The sequence below is a fragment of the Petromyzon marinus genome, chromosome 30, assembly GCF_048934315.1.
Source record: "Petromyzon marinus isolate PM22_M1 ecotype Great Lakes invasive population chromosome 30, UKy_Petmar_22M1.pri1.0, whole genome shotgun sequence".
Classification (NCBI taxonomy): Eukaryota; Metazoa; Chordata; class Hyperoartia; order Petromyzontiformes; family Petromyzontidae; genus Petromyzon; species Petromyzon marinus.
Window position 1 is genome coordinate 5,938,991 of NC_133696.1, and position 16,507 is coordinate 5,955,497.

The following is a 16,507-nucleotide window of genomic DNA, read 5'->3' on the forward strand; positions in this document are numbered from 1 at the left end:
CGTACTCATCGAAGCGCAAAAAATATAATAACTGTAAGTAGTCAACTATCACTACAGGCAAATGTCTCTATTTCGTCAGGCCGTGCGTGCCAAACACCCATCCGCCAAAATGGTTCACTTGCAAAGTCGCTCACAACGTAACACTGTCGACTTAAATGGTCATGCCACAACCGCATTGCATCGTATCATCATCATCGTCGTATAGATGGCACGCGATATTAACGAAGGATATCTTCAGGCTTATCTTTGCTGCGTCGGCATGTCGCTAATTCCACGGTGTTACGAAGCCATCTGCAGCACCATCCTTTATCTCCACCACCCCCGTTGTTACTCATTCGGCATAGAACCATAACCATCGTGGCGCGGTGTGGTGCTCGCTAAAGGTGTCTCCTTTGTGCCTTATGGGATGCGCGGGTGGGTCACGCAATCGCGCTAAATTAGGTCACCGACGTGACATTTTTGGGTGTGTGAAATAAATAAGAGTGGGGTTTACCCCCCCCCCCCCTTTCTGGCAATAAAACACGTCGTTAAGATGTTCAAACGCCAAATTTAGATACCTTTTGCTAGCAATTAAGTCCGCATTAACAACACGTGCTTATTATGGTGAACATGCAAAACACGATATAGTAGCTGCACACCCCGAGCAATATACATGCTGTGATACGTGCATTGTCTTTGTACTTGTGGTAAACGCACAAACACGCTGACAATATACACTTGCATTGTCTTTGAAACGGATTGGCCTACAACAGAGACAGCCTTCTTCATGGCCTTGTCTCGCCACCAGTGTCAGACCAAAGAACGTCAAAAGGCGAACAGTACAATGACAATCAATGCACGTATCGGAGTAGGTATAGCTCGAAGGGAGCAGCTGCTATATCATGTTTGGATGTTCACCACAATCACGTGTGGTTAATGCAGACTTGATTCCTTGCAAAGGGTATCTTATTTGGCGTTTGAACATCTTAACCACGTGATTTATTGCCAGAAAGGGTAAAACGAATGATTATTTTCATACGTTGATATTGGCAAAAACGTTCCATGAGATGACATTTTGGGTGGAAATATTTTTTTTAATTCTTTGTCTCCTGTAGGATCGAGGGAGCTATTTTGCTCACTACTCACCCAGATGTCAGTTGCTAAATGTTAATATCTGGCCAGGTTATGAAAATGGAAACTCTTAAAAAAATTATCTGTGCCGAATAAGCATGCATGTTGAACTTCCTTCGCACCGTATGTAGCCAACCGTGCAAAGTGTGGCGAGAAGAAGATGATTATGAAAATAAAGCAAAATACACTTACGCGGTGAAGAGAGAAATGTTAAATAAGCTGTGAAGCAAATTGAACAAAATAACAGTGAAAGTAATCCATTTTGCAGAATTGGTATAGCCAGGATAGTACTTTGCTGATGGCCGTGATATGTTTTGTACACGAATACACTTTATAGTCTTCATCCAGGGATAAATGATAAGCGTGAGATTTGTCTTTAACGTTAGGAGGCAACATTTCCAATATAACCTTACAAAAATAATACCTCATTGGCGATCTTTGCCATGAATGATTTTTTAAAATTTTAAAACAATTACAATGAGTAGAGGCTGAAACGATTGTAACCTACAGTGATGGAAAAAAGTATTTGATCCCCTGCTGATTTTGTACGTTTGCCCACTGACAAGGAAATTATCAGTCTATAATTTTAATGGTAGGTTTATTTGAACAGTGAGAGACAGAATAACAACAACAAAAAATCCATAAAAACCCATGTCATAAATGTTATAAATTGATTTGCATTTTAATGAGGGAAATAAGTATTTGACCCCCTCTCAATTAGAATGATTTCTGGCTCCCAGGTGTCTTTTATACAGGTAACGAGCTGAGATTAGGAGCACACTCTTAAAGGGCTGAGATTAGGAGCACACTCTTAAAGGGAGTGCTCCTAATCTCAGCTTGTTACCTGTATAAAAGACACCTGTCCACAGAAGCAATCAATCAATGACATTCCAAACTCTCCACCATGGCCAAGACCAAAGAGCTCTCCAAGGATGTCAGGGACAAGATTGTAGACCTACACAAGGCTGGAATGGGCTATAAGACCATTGCCAAGCAGCTTGGTGAGAAGGTGACAACAGTTGGTGCGATTATTCGCAAGTGGAAGAAACACAAAACAACTGTCAATCTCCCTCATCCTGGGGGTCCATGCAAGATCTCACTTCGTGGAGTTGCAATGATCATGAGAACGGTGAGGAATCAGCCCAGAACTACACGGGAGGATTTTGTCAAAGATCTCAAGGCAGCTGGGACCATAGTCACCAAGAAAACAATTGGTAACACACTACGCCATGAAGGACTGAAATCCTGCAGCACCCGCAAGGTCCCCCTGCTCAAGAAAGCACATATACATGCCCGTCTGAAGTTTGCCAATGAACATCTGAATGATTCAGAGGACAACTGGGTGAAAGTGTTGTGGTCAGATGAGACCAGAATGGAGCTCTTTGGCATCAGCTCAACTCGCCGTGTTTGGAGGAGGGGGAATGCTGCCTATGACCCCAAGAACACCATCCCCACCGTCAAACATGGAGGTGGAAACATGTTTTGGGGGTGTTTTTCTGCTATGGGGACAGGACAACTTCACTGCATCGAAGGGACGATGGACGGAGCCATGTACCGTCAAATCTTGAGTGAGAACCTCCTTCCCTCAGCCAGGGCATTGAAAATGGGTCGTGGATGGGTATTCCAGCGTGACAATGACCCAAAAAAGATGGCCAAGGCAACAAAGGAGTGGCTCAAGAAGAAGCACATTAAGGTCCTGGAGTGGCCTAGCCAGTCTACAGACCTTAATCCCATAGAAAATCTGTGGAGGGAGCTGAAGGTTCAAGTTGGCAAACGTCAGCCTCGAAACCTTAATGACTTGGAGAAGATCTGCAAAGAGGAGTGGGACAAAATCCCTCCTGAGATGTGTGCAAATCTGATGGCTAACTACAAGAAACATCTGACCTCTGTGATTGCCAACAAGGGTTTTGCCACCAAGTACTAAGTCATGTTTTACAGAAGGGTTAAATATTTATTTCCCTCATTAAAATGCAAATCAATTTATAACTTTTTTGACATGCGTTTTTCTGGATGTTTTTGTTGTTATTCTGTCTCTCACTGTTCAAATAAACCTATCATTAAAATTATAGACTGATCATTTATTTGTCAGTGGGCAAACGTACAAAATCAGCAGGGGATCAAATACTTTTTTCCCCGCACTGTATGTCATGATTAACAGCACTGCCTTACATCCGCAAAACAAAACACCACAAAGTGGAAGCTAACAATTTCACACGGTGGCTCTTTAAGGAGCAGAATTCCAATGCTCCGTGTACATCTTTGCCAATGCAGCGCTTTGATAAAAATCGAATGGGAGCACACCGATCCAAAGCCAGAGAATCGTGCGTTTAATAGAGAAAAAAGTATTAAAAGTATGCATTCAATTACTAAAAAAAATTACGTTGTCCGTTCAGCAAAACTGTAGGTGAAAAAACCCCCCTTTCCCACACGTGACACATTCACGCATTTCGGCACTCTATCTCGCTCTTATCTGCAACTATGACCACTGCCCAATAACGACAAATGCCCAGTCAGCAGAGGATTTCTTTTAATTTTGCGACCTTTGCCAATTAGCACCACCAATAACCCAAAGGCGGTGCATCACGCCATTAATTATGCATTCCATAAAATAAAAAAATTACATCAACATTCACCATTTACCATGCACCACACGTGCAACTTACATTTTCAGCACACATCTCTACCCAACTCTCATCTGCAACCATTGACCACCAACTACCCACCCACCCACCACCAACAACAACAAAAACCCAGCAGCAGAAAGGTTTCTTTAAATTGCAGCCGTTTGTAGTGGTGGGGTGGTGGTTGGGTGGGGGGGATGGAAGAGACGCATGGGTTGCTGGATTAAGCGGGCTCTGCTGCTTATTTACAGTGGGAACGCGCTGGCAAGCAGTGGCAACCTCGGCAGCGCCGAGCGGGAGCCTGGTATTGTCTGGGTGTGTGCCCGGCACCATGGAGAATGGCACCATTGTCTCGAGCCTCCTTGCACTTGGCACACCCCGCCGCGTTTTGGCCATCCTCGCTCCCCGCCGCCGCCGCCGCCACCACCGCCGCCCCCCTCCTCCTCCTCCATCCCTAGCCCGGTTTCTCTCTCCCCTCCTCCTGCTCTCCCCTCCCTCCCGCCCTTCTGCCTGCCCGCTCTCTCGTCTACCCCTCTGTCTGTTCATCTGTCTGTCTGCCTGCCTGCCCTTACTGTCTGTCCATTCACCAGTGGTCGACTTGGCCAGCCAACCCGCTTGACGCGACGACGATGCAAAGGGGGGTGATGTCGGGGGCGGGGGGGGGGAGGTTGGTGGATGGGGTAGGGGGTGGTGAGTGAGGAGTGTGGGGCCAGTGGTCAATTCGATCGCCATTCATGGTAGCACACACGCCGCCGCAACAGCAGCATGTTTACTGTAATAAGCTACGAGCGCATTTGCCAAGAAGGTCTTTCTAGTGGTTTGGAGCCTTTTTGCGAAACTGTGTCTGGCCGCCATTGGCGTTGCATCCGTGTTCGGGCTTATTATTTATTATGGATTCGATTTATGCAAGCGCGTTGTTCGTTAGCACGATGCGCTAAGGTGTGACGATAATGTATAACATTGTACATTGAACTTTTTTCGCACCGTACACAGCCAACCGCGCGAATCTGAGATGCGGGGGAAAGCACAACAAAGTAAACCCAATAAGCAGGTTTAGAGAAATTAGTGTTCAGTCTAGATGATTTAAAACTGCATAGCTCCAGTGGCTTCGTAATATCTGAAGGAAGAGCATTCCAGACGGCCGCAGAAAATGCCCATGTGTGGTCGGATTGAGTCACCACAGCAGCAGTCATGTATACAAAAGACTGATGCCCCCTATAGCCTTAATAGACTGTTGGGGCACGTGCTGTTAGCGAGTATCTATGACGGCCGGAACAGCACATGAGAGGGTGGGTGGCCAGCACCACGCCTGGCTGCCTTTGTCTCGCTAAGTGTAAATGTTTTTATACATCGCACCAGGATTCTCATTTGAGGCTAAGTCGACCTAGGGGAGGCTGGGGACAGATTCAGATAATCGTCACTGGTGTTGGCTACGAACGAGAACTGAACTCGAGTCGCCGGGTTCATACCGCAGCGCGCTAACCACTGAACCACCGCTCCCCACAATCGTGTTTGTATACACACGCGCGCACACGCGCATGCGATGGGGAGGTTGGGAGGAAACGGCGTTTGCAAGATTTAGGTGATGCTTGTTTTGTCACGACAGAAATCCCAGATTTTCAAGCCTGCACAATAATCACAATGTGCGTGTTTTGACATCATTACTTGGAAGCACGTATGCGGCATTTTTGGCATGCAAGGCTTGTCCATACAATTCGGTCGTTTGTGCCGGAATAATTTTTTACCCGGTGACAATTTATCGCGGTATAAATGTTTGTCGGTGGAAATGTTTTTGAAGTGTGATTGTAGATGAAATCCGTTATGTAAGAACCGGTGACCTCTGCATGGCAAATCCAGTGCGCTAACCATTGCAACCACAGCAGCAGCATCTCCTGGCGTGGCAGTTGAAACAACAAGGCAAGTTTGTTAAATCTCCCTGCCTCGAATCCACCCAGTAGAATAAATGGGTACACTACATCATGGGACCTCCTTTGCCAGTACAAAAATATGAGAATAAGTTTTTCCCCTTTTATCTGGCAACAAAACAGGTGTTAAGTTGTTAAAACACCAAACTGAAAGCTTTTACACGGAATCATGTCTGCATTAACTGCAATACTTGTGGTCAAAATGCAAAAAAAACGTACTCTGATAATATATGCATTGTCTTTGAAACTGATTGGTCCACACCAGAGACAGCTTTCTTTTGAGCCTAGTCTCAAATGTTGTTAGACCAGAGGACGCCTTTTGAGATGAGGCTCAAAAGAAAGCTGTTTCTGGTGTGGACCAATCAGTTACAAAGATAGTGTTTTTGTTTGCATTTGACCACAAGTATTGCGGTTAATGCAGACATGATTCCTTGTGAAACGTTTCGGTTTGGTGTTTTAACAACTTAACACCTATTTTGTTGCCAGATAAAAGGGGAAAAACCTATGCTGGGTACACTACGTTTAGTTTAAAAGCATGTCTTGTGTGATGGGGTAAAGTGTGGGTAATCTCACCTCTTCCAAGATGTCTGACTGGTCAGGATGGAGGAGTAGACCAAAATACCCTCGAGTTGGCCTATCTAGAAGGGCTCCCTGTTTTGGGAGACCCATAAGCAGTGGAGTGAGCAAGCAATTGCAGGGCTTCCATGTTGAAGTCTTACAGTACATTCACTACATTATATGCATGTTGCTGCTATTTGTCAATTTTTTTTCGTTTGTATTTAACAGTGGACCCTAATCTGTGCTATATCTTACCAAGTTTATGTTCAATATTTAACATTTTTACCGGCTTTGACACCGGGATAGAAAAACTGTACATTGATTTTTTTTTCCGGAGAGGAATTTATATGAAAAAAAACCCCACAAATTGGGCCAGAAATGTTATAAGTGCCTAAGTGAATTCATAAATAAACATCCGGCCAGACAACACACGCACGAAAAAGGTCCCTTAAGTCCAGAAGAATGCTCAAATGTTAATATTTTAACGTATGCATCTGCATTGTCACTAGAGAATACACACACACGCAAACACAGAAGATGCACATAAGCACAACTAATTTGTAAAACCACAAGCACGGGCGTGGAGCGATGAGGGCTCGGCTCATGTGCAGGAGCGAGATGGATCGTGGTGTCCCTCAACTGTCAGGGATGGCGACTACATCAAGCAGTGGATTGACCATGACTCGTGCTGATGAACATCAACAGAATTGTATTCTGGTTAGAGGCTACCTTTAACGACGGCACTTTCCTCGCTGCCAAACCTCTAATATTCAACTATATTCAACCCAGGTCTAGTTATATACTTTTGTATAACATTGTTAACAGTGTTATAGCTACAAAGAACTCAACACATTCAGTACCACTGCCTTAAAAAGGAAAATTATATAATAGGTGACATTTTGACCATTGACTATTTATAACACGGAAGGGGCTATTGTGCAATGAAGTAGGGCCATTTCCCGAAACGTTGCCTTTTATTTATTTTACCGTTTAATGTCATTGATAAATGTGATTTAAGAAAACAATTGTACTTGTGCACCACCGGCAGCGCAGCTTCAACACAAATAATGTGTGTTAAGAGGCACAAAGGTTTGTGACACTGCACGCTTTTCAGTCACTGCCCTTTCAATATAATGAATTATATGCGATACAAAGAGAAATAATATTCACGATGAGGACGATGCAAAATCACAAGCGTAGAAATCAGTGGAACTTCTGCTGTACCCTCAAACACCAATCAGCCCGCAGCGAGTTAAGAAGAACAATAAACGTATATCTTTTTGATTGGAAATAATACAATTTTAAAATTGACATGGACTTCAAATGTTTACGCTATGCCTAATCTATAGCTTTTATTTATAAGCATAAGTGAGAGCAGACGCATGGGTTTAAAAATACATAATTATTAACCATCTAACCTATATATTACTGGATGCAGGCCTCCTCGTGCTGTCTCCACCGCTCAGTCCTGCGTTGCTGCTGTAGTCCCATCTTTCTCCGGCACAGGAGCTGACCTCATCGCTCCATGGGTTAAGATTACGAGGTTAAGGTACAGCCCCGCAATTTCTTGCGCGCGACACGTCTGGCGGAAGGGCCCCTGCACTCACTACACAGAGTTCTACTCTTAAACGCATGTTCATTCTAAATTTGGAGGGAAAAATCGGAGGACCCGGGGTAAAAATCCACGCGATCACGAGGAGAGAGACACGCAGACTCCAAATATATAGGCAGCAGGATCGGGATCGAACCCACGATCTGGTATATATCAGACGAGGTAGTTAACATCTCGCCACCGTGGCGCCCACATCGGAGTGGAGCCAGTGGAATTAGCGTGTACGGTTAAGAGTGCAATGATTCTTCACCTAACCCTTCAATGAATTATCACGATTCAGGGTTTCAATTCGATTCAAGCATGGATTCCGTTTTGTAAGCCTGGTGAATGTAGCGGCCTCCACTAGCCGAGGGGTCACTCTATTACATGCAATGTGTACAATGCATTGAAATTGGCTTGTATGCCAGAGCTATACCGAATGTTGCATTATGTGACCATGATAATGGCCGTGAGCTTTAATCATCGCCTCTACTAGGTATTTTGGCCTAGCCGAATTACGGTAAGTCTTCACTTAATACTTGATCACATAACGCTGTTTCGCTATAACGCGGTTCTTCTGTTGGGGAACACTTTTCGCGCACCGCGATGACGCGGTTTCTCAGCTGTCGATGACGAACTACTTTCTTGTGCTGCACGGCTGAACGGTGTGATACAGTATGCGTCGGCGGCTTACCCTCTTCTTAGCTTTTTGTCCTGCCGTGGGATGACTGCTGGATGATTTTATCGTGCAAATATGATTCAGTACAGTAGTTCCTCACTTGTCGCAGTTTTCACTTTTTGTAAGTGTACGCTAGTCCATAAGTCTCCATGTAAGTCTGTGTGTGTGTACATCTATGCGAGTCTAAAGTAGTTCCTCACTTATCGCAGTTTTAGCTTAACGCGGCACTTTTCAGGAATGCATCTACCGCGTCAAGCGAGGGATTACTTTTCCAAAGAAGGTCATCTCCTGGAAAGTGGTCATTAAGACCCCGTTTCATTATTAGTCTCTATGTGCTTCTGCCACCAGTGCGGCTTAAAGAGGTGTATCAAATTGATTTCACAATCGGTTCTGTCACAGCATCTTCTGGGGATGTTCTATGACACACTGGGGTACACTGCTAGCTGCAGCGTTTGAAGTTGGATCTGTCTTAATATAATGACATAGTGCTGTTTGTCTCTGGCCACTTGGTAGTGTGGGTGTTTGGGCTTGTGCGCAGTAATTGATGAAATAAACAACAATTCATTTAGATTACGACTGGGGAAAACACCATGGTGCTCAATAGCAATGCATAGCCCCAATCTGAAATGCTGAAGCTTCATCATCATTGTTTGAGATGGGCTGCATAGGCCACTTCTGTGGTGGTAAGGGATCGAATTTAGCAGTAATAGACACGGCCGTCTGGAACGCTTTTCCTTCTGATATTGGGAAGCCACTGGAGTTATGCACTTTTAAATCTAGATTGAAATCCCAATCCCATTTCAATCTCCCGATTAACGCGGTTGGCTATGTACGGTGCAAAAGAAGTTCAAAATACATCTAATCAGTGCGGAAACGTAGCGGTTGTAACTATGACTACGTCTGCAGAAGTGTTTTGGTCAATAAGAGCTTGGCATGCCGTGAATATCACTCATTGAATCCTCCCCCATGTTGAGGGCTCGGTCTACCAGATTGAATATTTTGTCTCGCCCACACTGTGTTCAACTGGCACCACCACCACCACCACCTCACTGCAGGTCACAACACTTCTCAGCTTCACCTCTCGCACTGCTTCTTCCCTCACACTGCTCGCCGTTGGGATTCTCTCCCATTGTCTTGGTTTTCAAACCACTATAATGGTGCCCAATTCAAGAAACAACGCGCGTCAACTCTAATCTATTGCAGTGCAACAATCGTCGTGCTGCTCGTTTGCTGGCTACTTGGTGTTTCCGGACTTTGGGCCCTGTGCTCAGCAGCTGAGATGAAAAAAATGGTTGCTGGTGGAAGAATGCCAGTGTCCACAGTAATGGATACAGTAGAATCTGATTTTTTGTGACTCAACAATTGGGTTTACATGGGTCGCATGTTTAAGCAGAGCATCATCTTAGAAATGTGATGGTCTATATGAGGATTACACAGATGTATTTTTTAGATATTTTGTTATTTTAGATTGAAATCCCAATCCCATTTCAATGTCAAAAAGAAGGGAGGGATGATGGCCGATGGTCAAGACCAATGATGGGAGTGGCAGCCAAAGAATGGAACGTGTCTAAGAGGACGTCCACAGAGGAGATGGGAGCGATTAAATGATGGAGCGATGAAAACCGCTCACGTGCAGGTGCTTTGTGGATCATTACGTCGCAAGACCGTAGGGAGGTGGCGGAAGCTTGGGGGGAAGCCTTCATCCAGCAGTGGATTTGACCGCGGGCGATGATCAGGAGAGTGGGTTACGGGCATGCGACCAGCGCCGTTGTACTGTGCGGGGCAAGACGGAAGATAGACTTGATGTGGCAGAGATGAGAATGCTGAGATGGGTGTTGGAAATCTCTTTCAGGGAAAGGAGGAAGAGAATTGGATAGGTTCGTGCCTTAGGGGTTAATTATAGTCTGGAGAAGGTCATGGAGATGGGTTTGGCCTCTCGTTGAGAAAAGACATGAGAAGATGTAATTACAAGGGCCGTGGAAATGCTATCCAGTGCAGCATAGAGGGGGGTAGATGTGGTGGAACGAGACGTGGTTGTGGATGGTGACTGGAAAAGAGGTGTGGGATAGAATCACGTGGAGGAAGAACATCCGAGCAGCCGACCCCATTGCAATAATGGTACTTTTGGCTGAGAGAATGTAAGTTTGTGGGTCTCTGTAAGTCCACAAATGTGTCCCTGCGTACATCTCTGGTTCACATAAGCTGATGGCTTTCTATCCGAGGTTGTGGCTCTCAATGTAAGTTGGGGTAGTGTACATGTTGTTGGTCGCTATGCGAGTCTGTTCGTGTAAGTGTACGCGAGTCTATAGGTCTCCATGTAAGTCTTGTGTGTGTACGTGTACCTTTATGTGAGTCTTTAGGTCTCCATGTAAGTCTGTGTGGTTCATGTACGTGGGTCTATAGGTCTCCATGTCAGTCTGTGTGTGTACGTGAGTCTTTAGATCTCCCATGTAAGTATGTGTGGTTCGTGTATCTGAGTCTATAGGTCTCCATGTAAGTTTGTGTGGTTCGTGTATCTGAGTCTATAGGTCTCCATGTAATTCTGTGGTTCCTGTACGTGAGTCTGTATGTCTCAATGTAAGTCTGTGGTTCGTGCATGTGAGTGTATAGGTCTCCATGTAAGTTTGTGTGGTTCGTGTACGTGAGTATAGGTTTCCATCTCAGTCTGTGTGTACGTGAGTCTTTAGGTCTCCCATGTAAGCATGTGTGGTTCGTGTATCTGAGTCTATAGGTCTCCATGTAAGTTTGTGTGGTTCGTGTACGTATATGCGAAGACGATGGACGTGACTTGAGGAGAGGGCGAAGAATGGAAGTACAGTACGTGGAGAGAAAAAAACGAGGTAAAACATGGAACGGAATCGATCGTTGTAGTTTATATTTGGCGTTGTGCTGGCAGAGCCATCTTGGCTCAGGGCGCCACACGTACAGTGAGAACCCGCGGTGAGCCAGCAACTCAACGGACGGGGTTTTTTTTTGCCCCAGCCATAGATTACTTTAGCAGTTACATAGGATTGCACATGCACAAGCAAAGACATAGGGTCCCCCCGTATAAATTCATATGTACAAATGCGCAACACGCGAATGCACACGCAACACACGTAATTGCACACACAAATAGCCCATGTGCATCCGACGTAAAAGACTAAGACATCCACCCCCTGCTTACGTAGAATGTTGGGGCAAGTGCTGTTACAGAGCACCGAATGAGCGCTGGCACAGTGCACAAGCGGGTGGTTTGGCCAGCACCGCGCCTGCTCGCCCGCCCGCCCGCTCACTGGCCCGCCCGCCCGCCCGCCCGCCCGCCCGCCCGCCTGCCTGCCTGCCCGCCCGCCTGCCTGCCCGCCCGCCTGCCTGCCTTTGTCTTGTCAGCAGTGCCGATGTTGTTGCCACAATGCCGCAGGTACTCTTTTGAGGCCGAGTTGATGTAGAGGTGGCCCACGACCAGTTCATATGTTACTCGCCGTGGCCAGGAATCGAACTCGGGTGGCCCCAGCGATGATCTCGCGCACGCATGCATGCACGCGCACTAACGCATGTTTACTGTAAAAGGTTACCATGGCACCTTGCCACTGTGTCAGTAGATGCATTAAAATGTTTTGTAAATATAAATCGGGGGAGTGGTAGTACGATTTTTAGCACTCTGCGCTATGAGCCGAGTGATACGTCAATCAGTTCCTGGCACCCCCCCCCCCTCCTTCACTATTCTACACTGACCAGCATGGTGAAGTATGGTCAAACAACCTTCACGACCAACACAGCAAGGGTGGGTGGGAGGGGGAAGGCCTTCATCGAGGAGTGGTTTGACAAAGGGCTTGCAGCTTATTATTTATTTTAAACTTGCACATTTGGCACCCTGTTTATGACTTGGTGAATGTCCCCTGTCTGATTTTTAGAGAAAGCGCACCGATAATTCCGTCGCCGACAACAGGGCAAAGGGCCAGCACGCCGAGACTCGCCGCGCTGTGCTTCCGCCATTTCATCAAGATGCAAATCCGTAGATATGGCGACGTGAGAGGCAGCTCATCCCCCCCCCAAAGGTACGACCGGTGCGAGACGCACGCAGTTCTTGCCACTCGTCGACTCGAGACATCGGCCTTTTCACCTTTGACCTTTGCCATGTAAGGCTTGTTATGTGTGGGTTAACATCGGAACAAGCACTTTCACCGCCACTATTACCACTGTGACATCACCGCCATGGCTACGGCTACCACCACCACGGCCTCACCCTCCACCACTGCCACAATCGCCACCACCTCTGCCATCAACTACTACCACAGCCACCACCACCACCACTGCCTCCTCCAAAGACAAATACAAATATCTTCCATATAGCCTCAACAGACTGTTGGGGCAAGTGCTGTTAGCAAACAGCACCTTTGAAGGCCGGCATGGCAGTGAGGGGGTGGATGGCTAACGCCGCGTCCGGCTGCCTTTGTCTCCCTTGTGACAATGTTTACACAGCGCACCAGTTACTCATTTGAGGCTGAGCTAACCTAGGGCAGGCCCAGGACCTGTTCAGATAGTTGTCACTGGTGTTGGCCATGAGCGGGAAATCGAACTCGGCATGCCGGGTTCGTTGTGCAGTGCACTAACCGCGACACTGCCTCCACCACTATTATCGCTACCGCCACCTCTTTCACCACCACTGCTGACAGCACCACCACCACGGCTTCCGGTGTGGGACTGACATCGTACCACCGCTGACGCCACCACCACCAAACGCCTGCAAATTCTCCGCTCTCGTGTCTCAGCGCAAATATCACCGCACAACGGGTTATTTTTTTCATAAAATTGGGGCAGAAAAAAAATCACCAGGAAGGGTGGATCCAAACGGAAGGCTGGATAGGAGCCTTTGAATTTTGGAGAGCTTTGTCGTTCCCAGAGAAAAGTTTACACGGCTGCAAAGTTGAGAAATGAAAAGGTTTAAACATATACATTGTATTTTTGTTGGGACATACAGTATTGTGTTTCATTCTGCTGGATGTTTCCAGAAAAAGAAAAAAAAAACTCTGCTGCTTTGACTCTCGCCAGGACCTGCGTTTATATAATACATCCAAAGGGTGTGGGAGGGGGCGGCGGGGGGATTGGGGGTGGGGGTTGTGGAGAACTGGTAGGCGAGAGAGTGATGGGGGGGGGAATTATTGTTTGAAAAACACGACGCTAACAGACACTGGCTTTTAATGATGCGGACTGCCGGTGTACCCATCTTGGAGTGATCCACCTTACCCCCTTCTCCCCAGTCGCCAAGCGGCCAGATCGCGGCTTGCAACATGCAGGTCGCACGATCCAAAGACGTCCCCCTTTTTTGGAAAGTGGGGCAAAACGCGTTACGTAAACTTGGGCTAAAGGCTCACTTAAGAGCACTGTACGGAGAGGCACGTGGTATTTTGTCTCTCTCTCTCTCTCCCTGTTGCAGGCGAGATGAGATTAAACGGGGAGAGAGTAGGAGACGTAGCCACCTCGGCTGAGGCTGATCCACCGAGCGCATAACATTGCCCTGGATATCATAACCTAGTGACCAAACGCGCGCACACGCTCTCGCCGCCGACGCCAGCCTCCGCCTCGCTATCACAGTGTCCTATTTTACATCGATGAGCACGGTTCATGGGGATGTTGGCTTGTGGTTATTAAAATGTGTGTCATAGAAGCCAGCCAGCTGCACAGGGAGAGAGAGAGAGACGAGCATTTTCATGATTTATTCACCCCGCGATTAAATAGTGCGTCACGGCTGGTGCAAGGTGGCAAACGCGTTGTTTGTCTCTCTTTGGCGTAGCCGAGAAGGGCAATGTGTGGACACGAGCAACAACATTTCTTTGTGTGCGTGCGTGCGTGTGCGTCGCGCAGTCTGGCTCATAACGCCTGCCCGTGCTGGCTTGGCAATGTTGCGGCGTGAATAACCTTGGTGAATGCGTCTGAAAGTTGGTGTTGGTAAATAGGGACGTGCGATATTCGCTTTTGGCTTCGAGCCCTGCCGGGTAGAGGGAGAACAAAACGACGTGCCCGGAAAAAAATAAAAGACAAGTGTGGGTCTGGTACAGTCGTCTGGGTTGGTGTTATAGAAGTAGGGTTGGTGACAGCGGCAGTGTGTAGTGTTAGGAATAGAGAGGAGTTCTGGTAAAGAGGTAGGTGTAAGGACTAGTGCCAGAGTTAGGGATACGGGGGCTGGGATAGTGTTAACGGTTATATAAGAGAGAGACAGATAAGTGTCATCATCTTAATCAGCCATGGTAAATCCACTGCTGGATGAAAGCCTCCCCCTTTCATGCTCCAGCGATGGAACAATCCACCAAACGCCTGGTGTATAGTTAGGAATATGGTGAGGAGTATGGTGAGTGGTCCGGGGATAGGGTTAGGGTTTTTGTTATAAATATTGACAGGGTTATTCGTAGTAGGATTAGAGACAGGGGTCGGGTGTAGGACTAAGAATAGATTTAGGAGTATGGTAGGTGTAGGGCTAGTGTTAACGTTATGAATAAGGGCAAGATTATATATATTCTTGGGTCTTTCGGTAAAGTCACGTAGATAGGTTCAAAGAAAATAACAAAAAATATCAAAAAAACTACGACATTTCGATCGCAACACAAGCGGCCGTCTTCTTTCCTGAAGACTTTCCTGAAGACGACCGCTTGTGTTGCGATCGAAACGTCGTAGTTTTTTTGTTATTTTTTGTTATTTTCTTTGAACCTATCTTCGTGACCTTACCGAAACACCCAAGAATGTGAATTCCTGCAGTCACGAAAGCTACAAGTCAAGATTTAAGGGCAAGACTAGTTTAAGAGGTAGGGTTAGAGAGTGGTTAAGGGTTTTTGGTAAAGGGTGAAAAGACTTGGGGTTTGAGTCGTGAAAAAAGACAAGTGTGGGTTTGGCAGAGGCATCTGTGCCAGTGTTCGAGGCAGCGTCAGAGACATTGCTAGGTGGTTGGGTTACAAATATGATGAGTAGGCTAAGAGGGTACGGGAATTGTGTTAAAGTGATGGATATGGGCAGGGTCACGGGCAACGGTCAGTGTTGAGGAGGACGGGCATGGCTATTGATCACAATTTTATGGCATAACAACGATAGCGGGCTCCGATGAGGTAGACCAAAACGCACGTTCGTACGGAGTTTGCTTACAAACGCATATTCGCAATGCGCCCCTGCGACAGTGGTGCATATTCTTTTCAGACCGGCTCGTTTTCCGTTTTAGCTTGCCAAGAGCACGGTATCTCATCGTGTTGTACCAGTTTCTATGCCATTCTGTGCGCATTTGTATGTGCGTGCGTGCGTGTTTGTGCATGGATAGCCAAATATTAAAATTTGAATTCCACCACCCTTCCCACGTATTCCTTCTGCTTATCCTACCCAAAGCATCACCGCCTTAACTCTATAACCACCACCATCTTAACCCTAACTACCACAAATCTACTCATAACCACCACCTCCCTAACCTCCCTAACCATAACAGCACCCTAACATTCACCATTTTAACCATTAACCTAGCCCTAACCACCACCCAAACTGCCACCACCCTAACCTGAACCACCACCATCCCAACTACCACCATCCTAACCCTCACAACCACCACTACCACCATCTTATACATCACTACCCTAACCATAACCACAACTGTAACCACCATCACGCTCATCCTAACCACTACCCTAATCACCACCACCCTAACCATGACCGCCACACTAACCACCACCACATTAACCACCACCACCACTACCATCATCCTGGCCACCACCACCCCCCTAAAGCTAACCACTACCACCACCACCCTCATCAACCGCAAATAACCCGAAACACAAACACCACCCAAACTACCACCATAACGCTAACCACCACCATTATAATCATAACCACTAACCACGAACACAACCCTAACACTAACCACCACCACCACCACCCTCCTTATCCAAACCATAATAATTATTACACCAACAATTCTAACCACCCTAACCACCACCACCACAACCACCCCCGCCTTTCCAACCCCCCCCCCCCCTCCTCCTCCTTCGCTTTCACCCGCGCCGACATCCCC

The 16,507-nt window shown here is 46.8% G+C and overlaps 1 protein-coding gene and 1 long non-coding RNA gene across 7 annotated transcripts in view; one reads left to right on the forward strand and one right to left on the reverse strand.

Moving 5' to 3' along the window:
- Positions 1-16,507, reverse strand: part of LOC142929374 (uncharacterized) — a 73,355-nt gene that overhangs the window by 50,772 nt on the left and 6,076 nt on the right. The window lies entirely within an intron of this gene.
- Positions 1-16,507, forward strand: part of LOC142929373 (uncharacterized) — an 85,588-nt gene that overhangs the window by 12,111 nt on the left and 56,970 nt on the right. For 5 of the 6 annotated variants that reach the window (XM_076070653.1, XM_076070654.1, XM_076070656.1 and 2 more), the window contains exon 2: positions 12,378-12,521. In XM_076070653.1, coding sequence (XP_075926768.1) covers positions 12,378-12,521 — 144 coding nt within the window. Of the gene's footprint in view, positions 1-7,383; positions 7,764-11,258; positions 11,325-11,679; positions 11,885-12,377; positions 12,522-16,507 lie in introns of those variants that run through there. The other variant, XM_076070658.1, reaches the window with a different exon arrangement.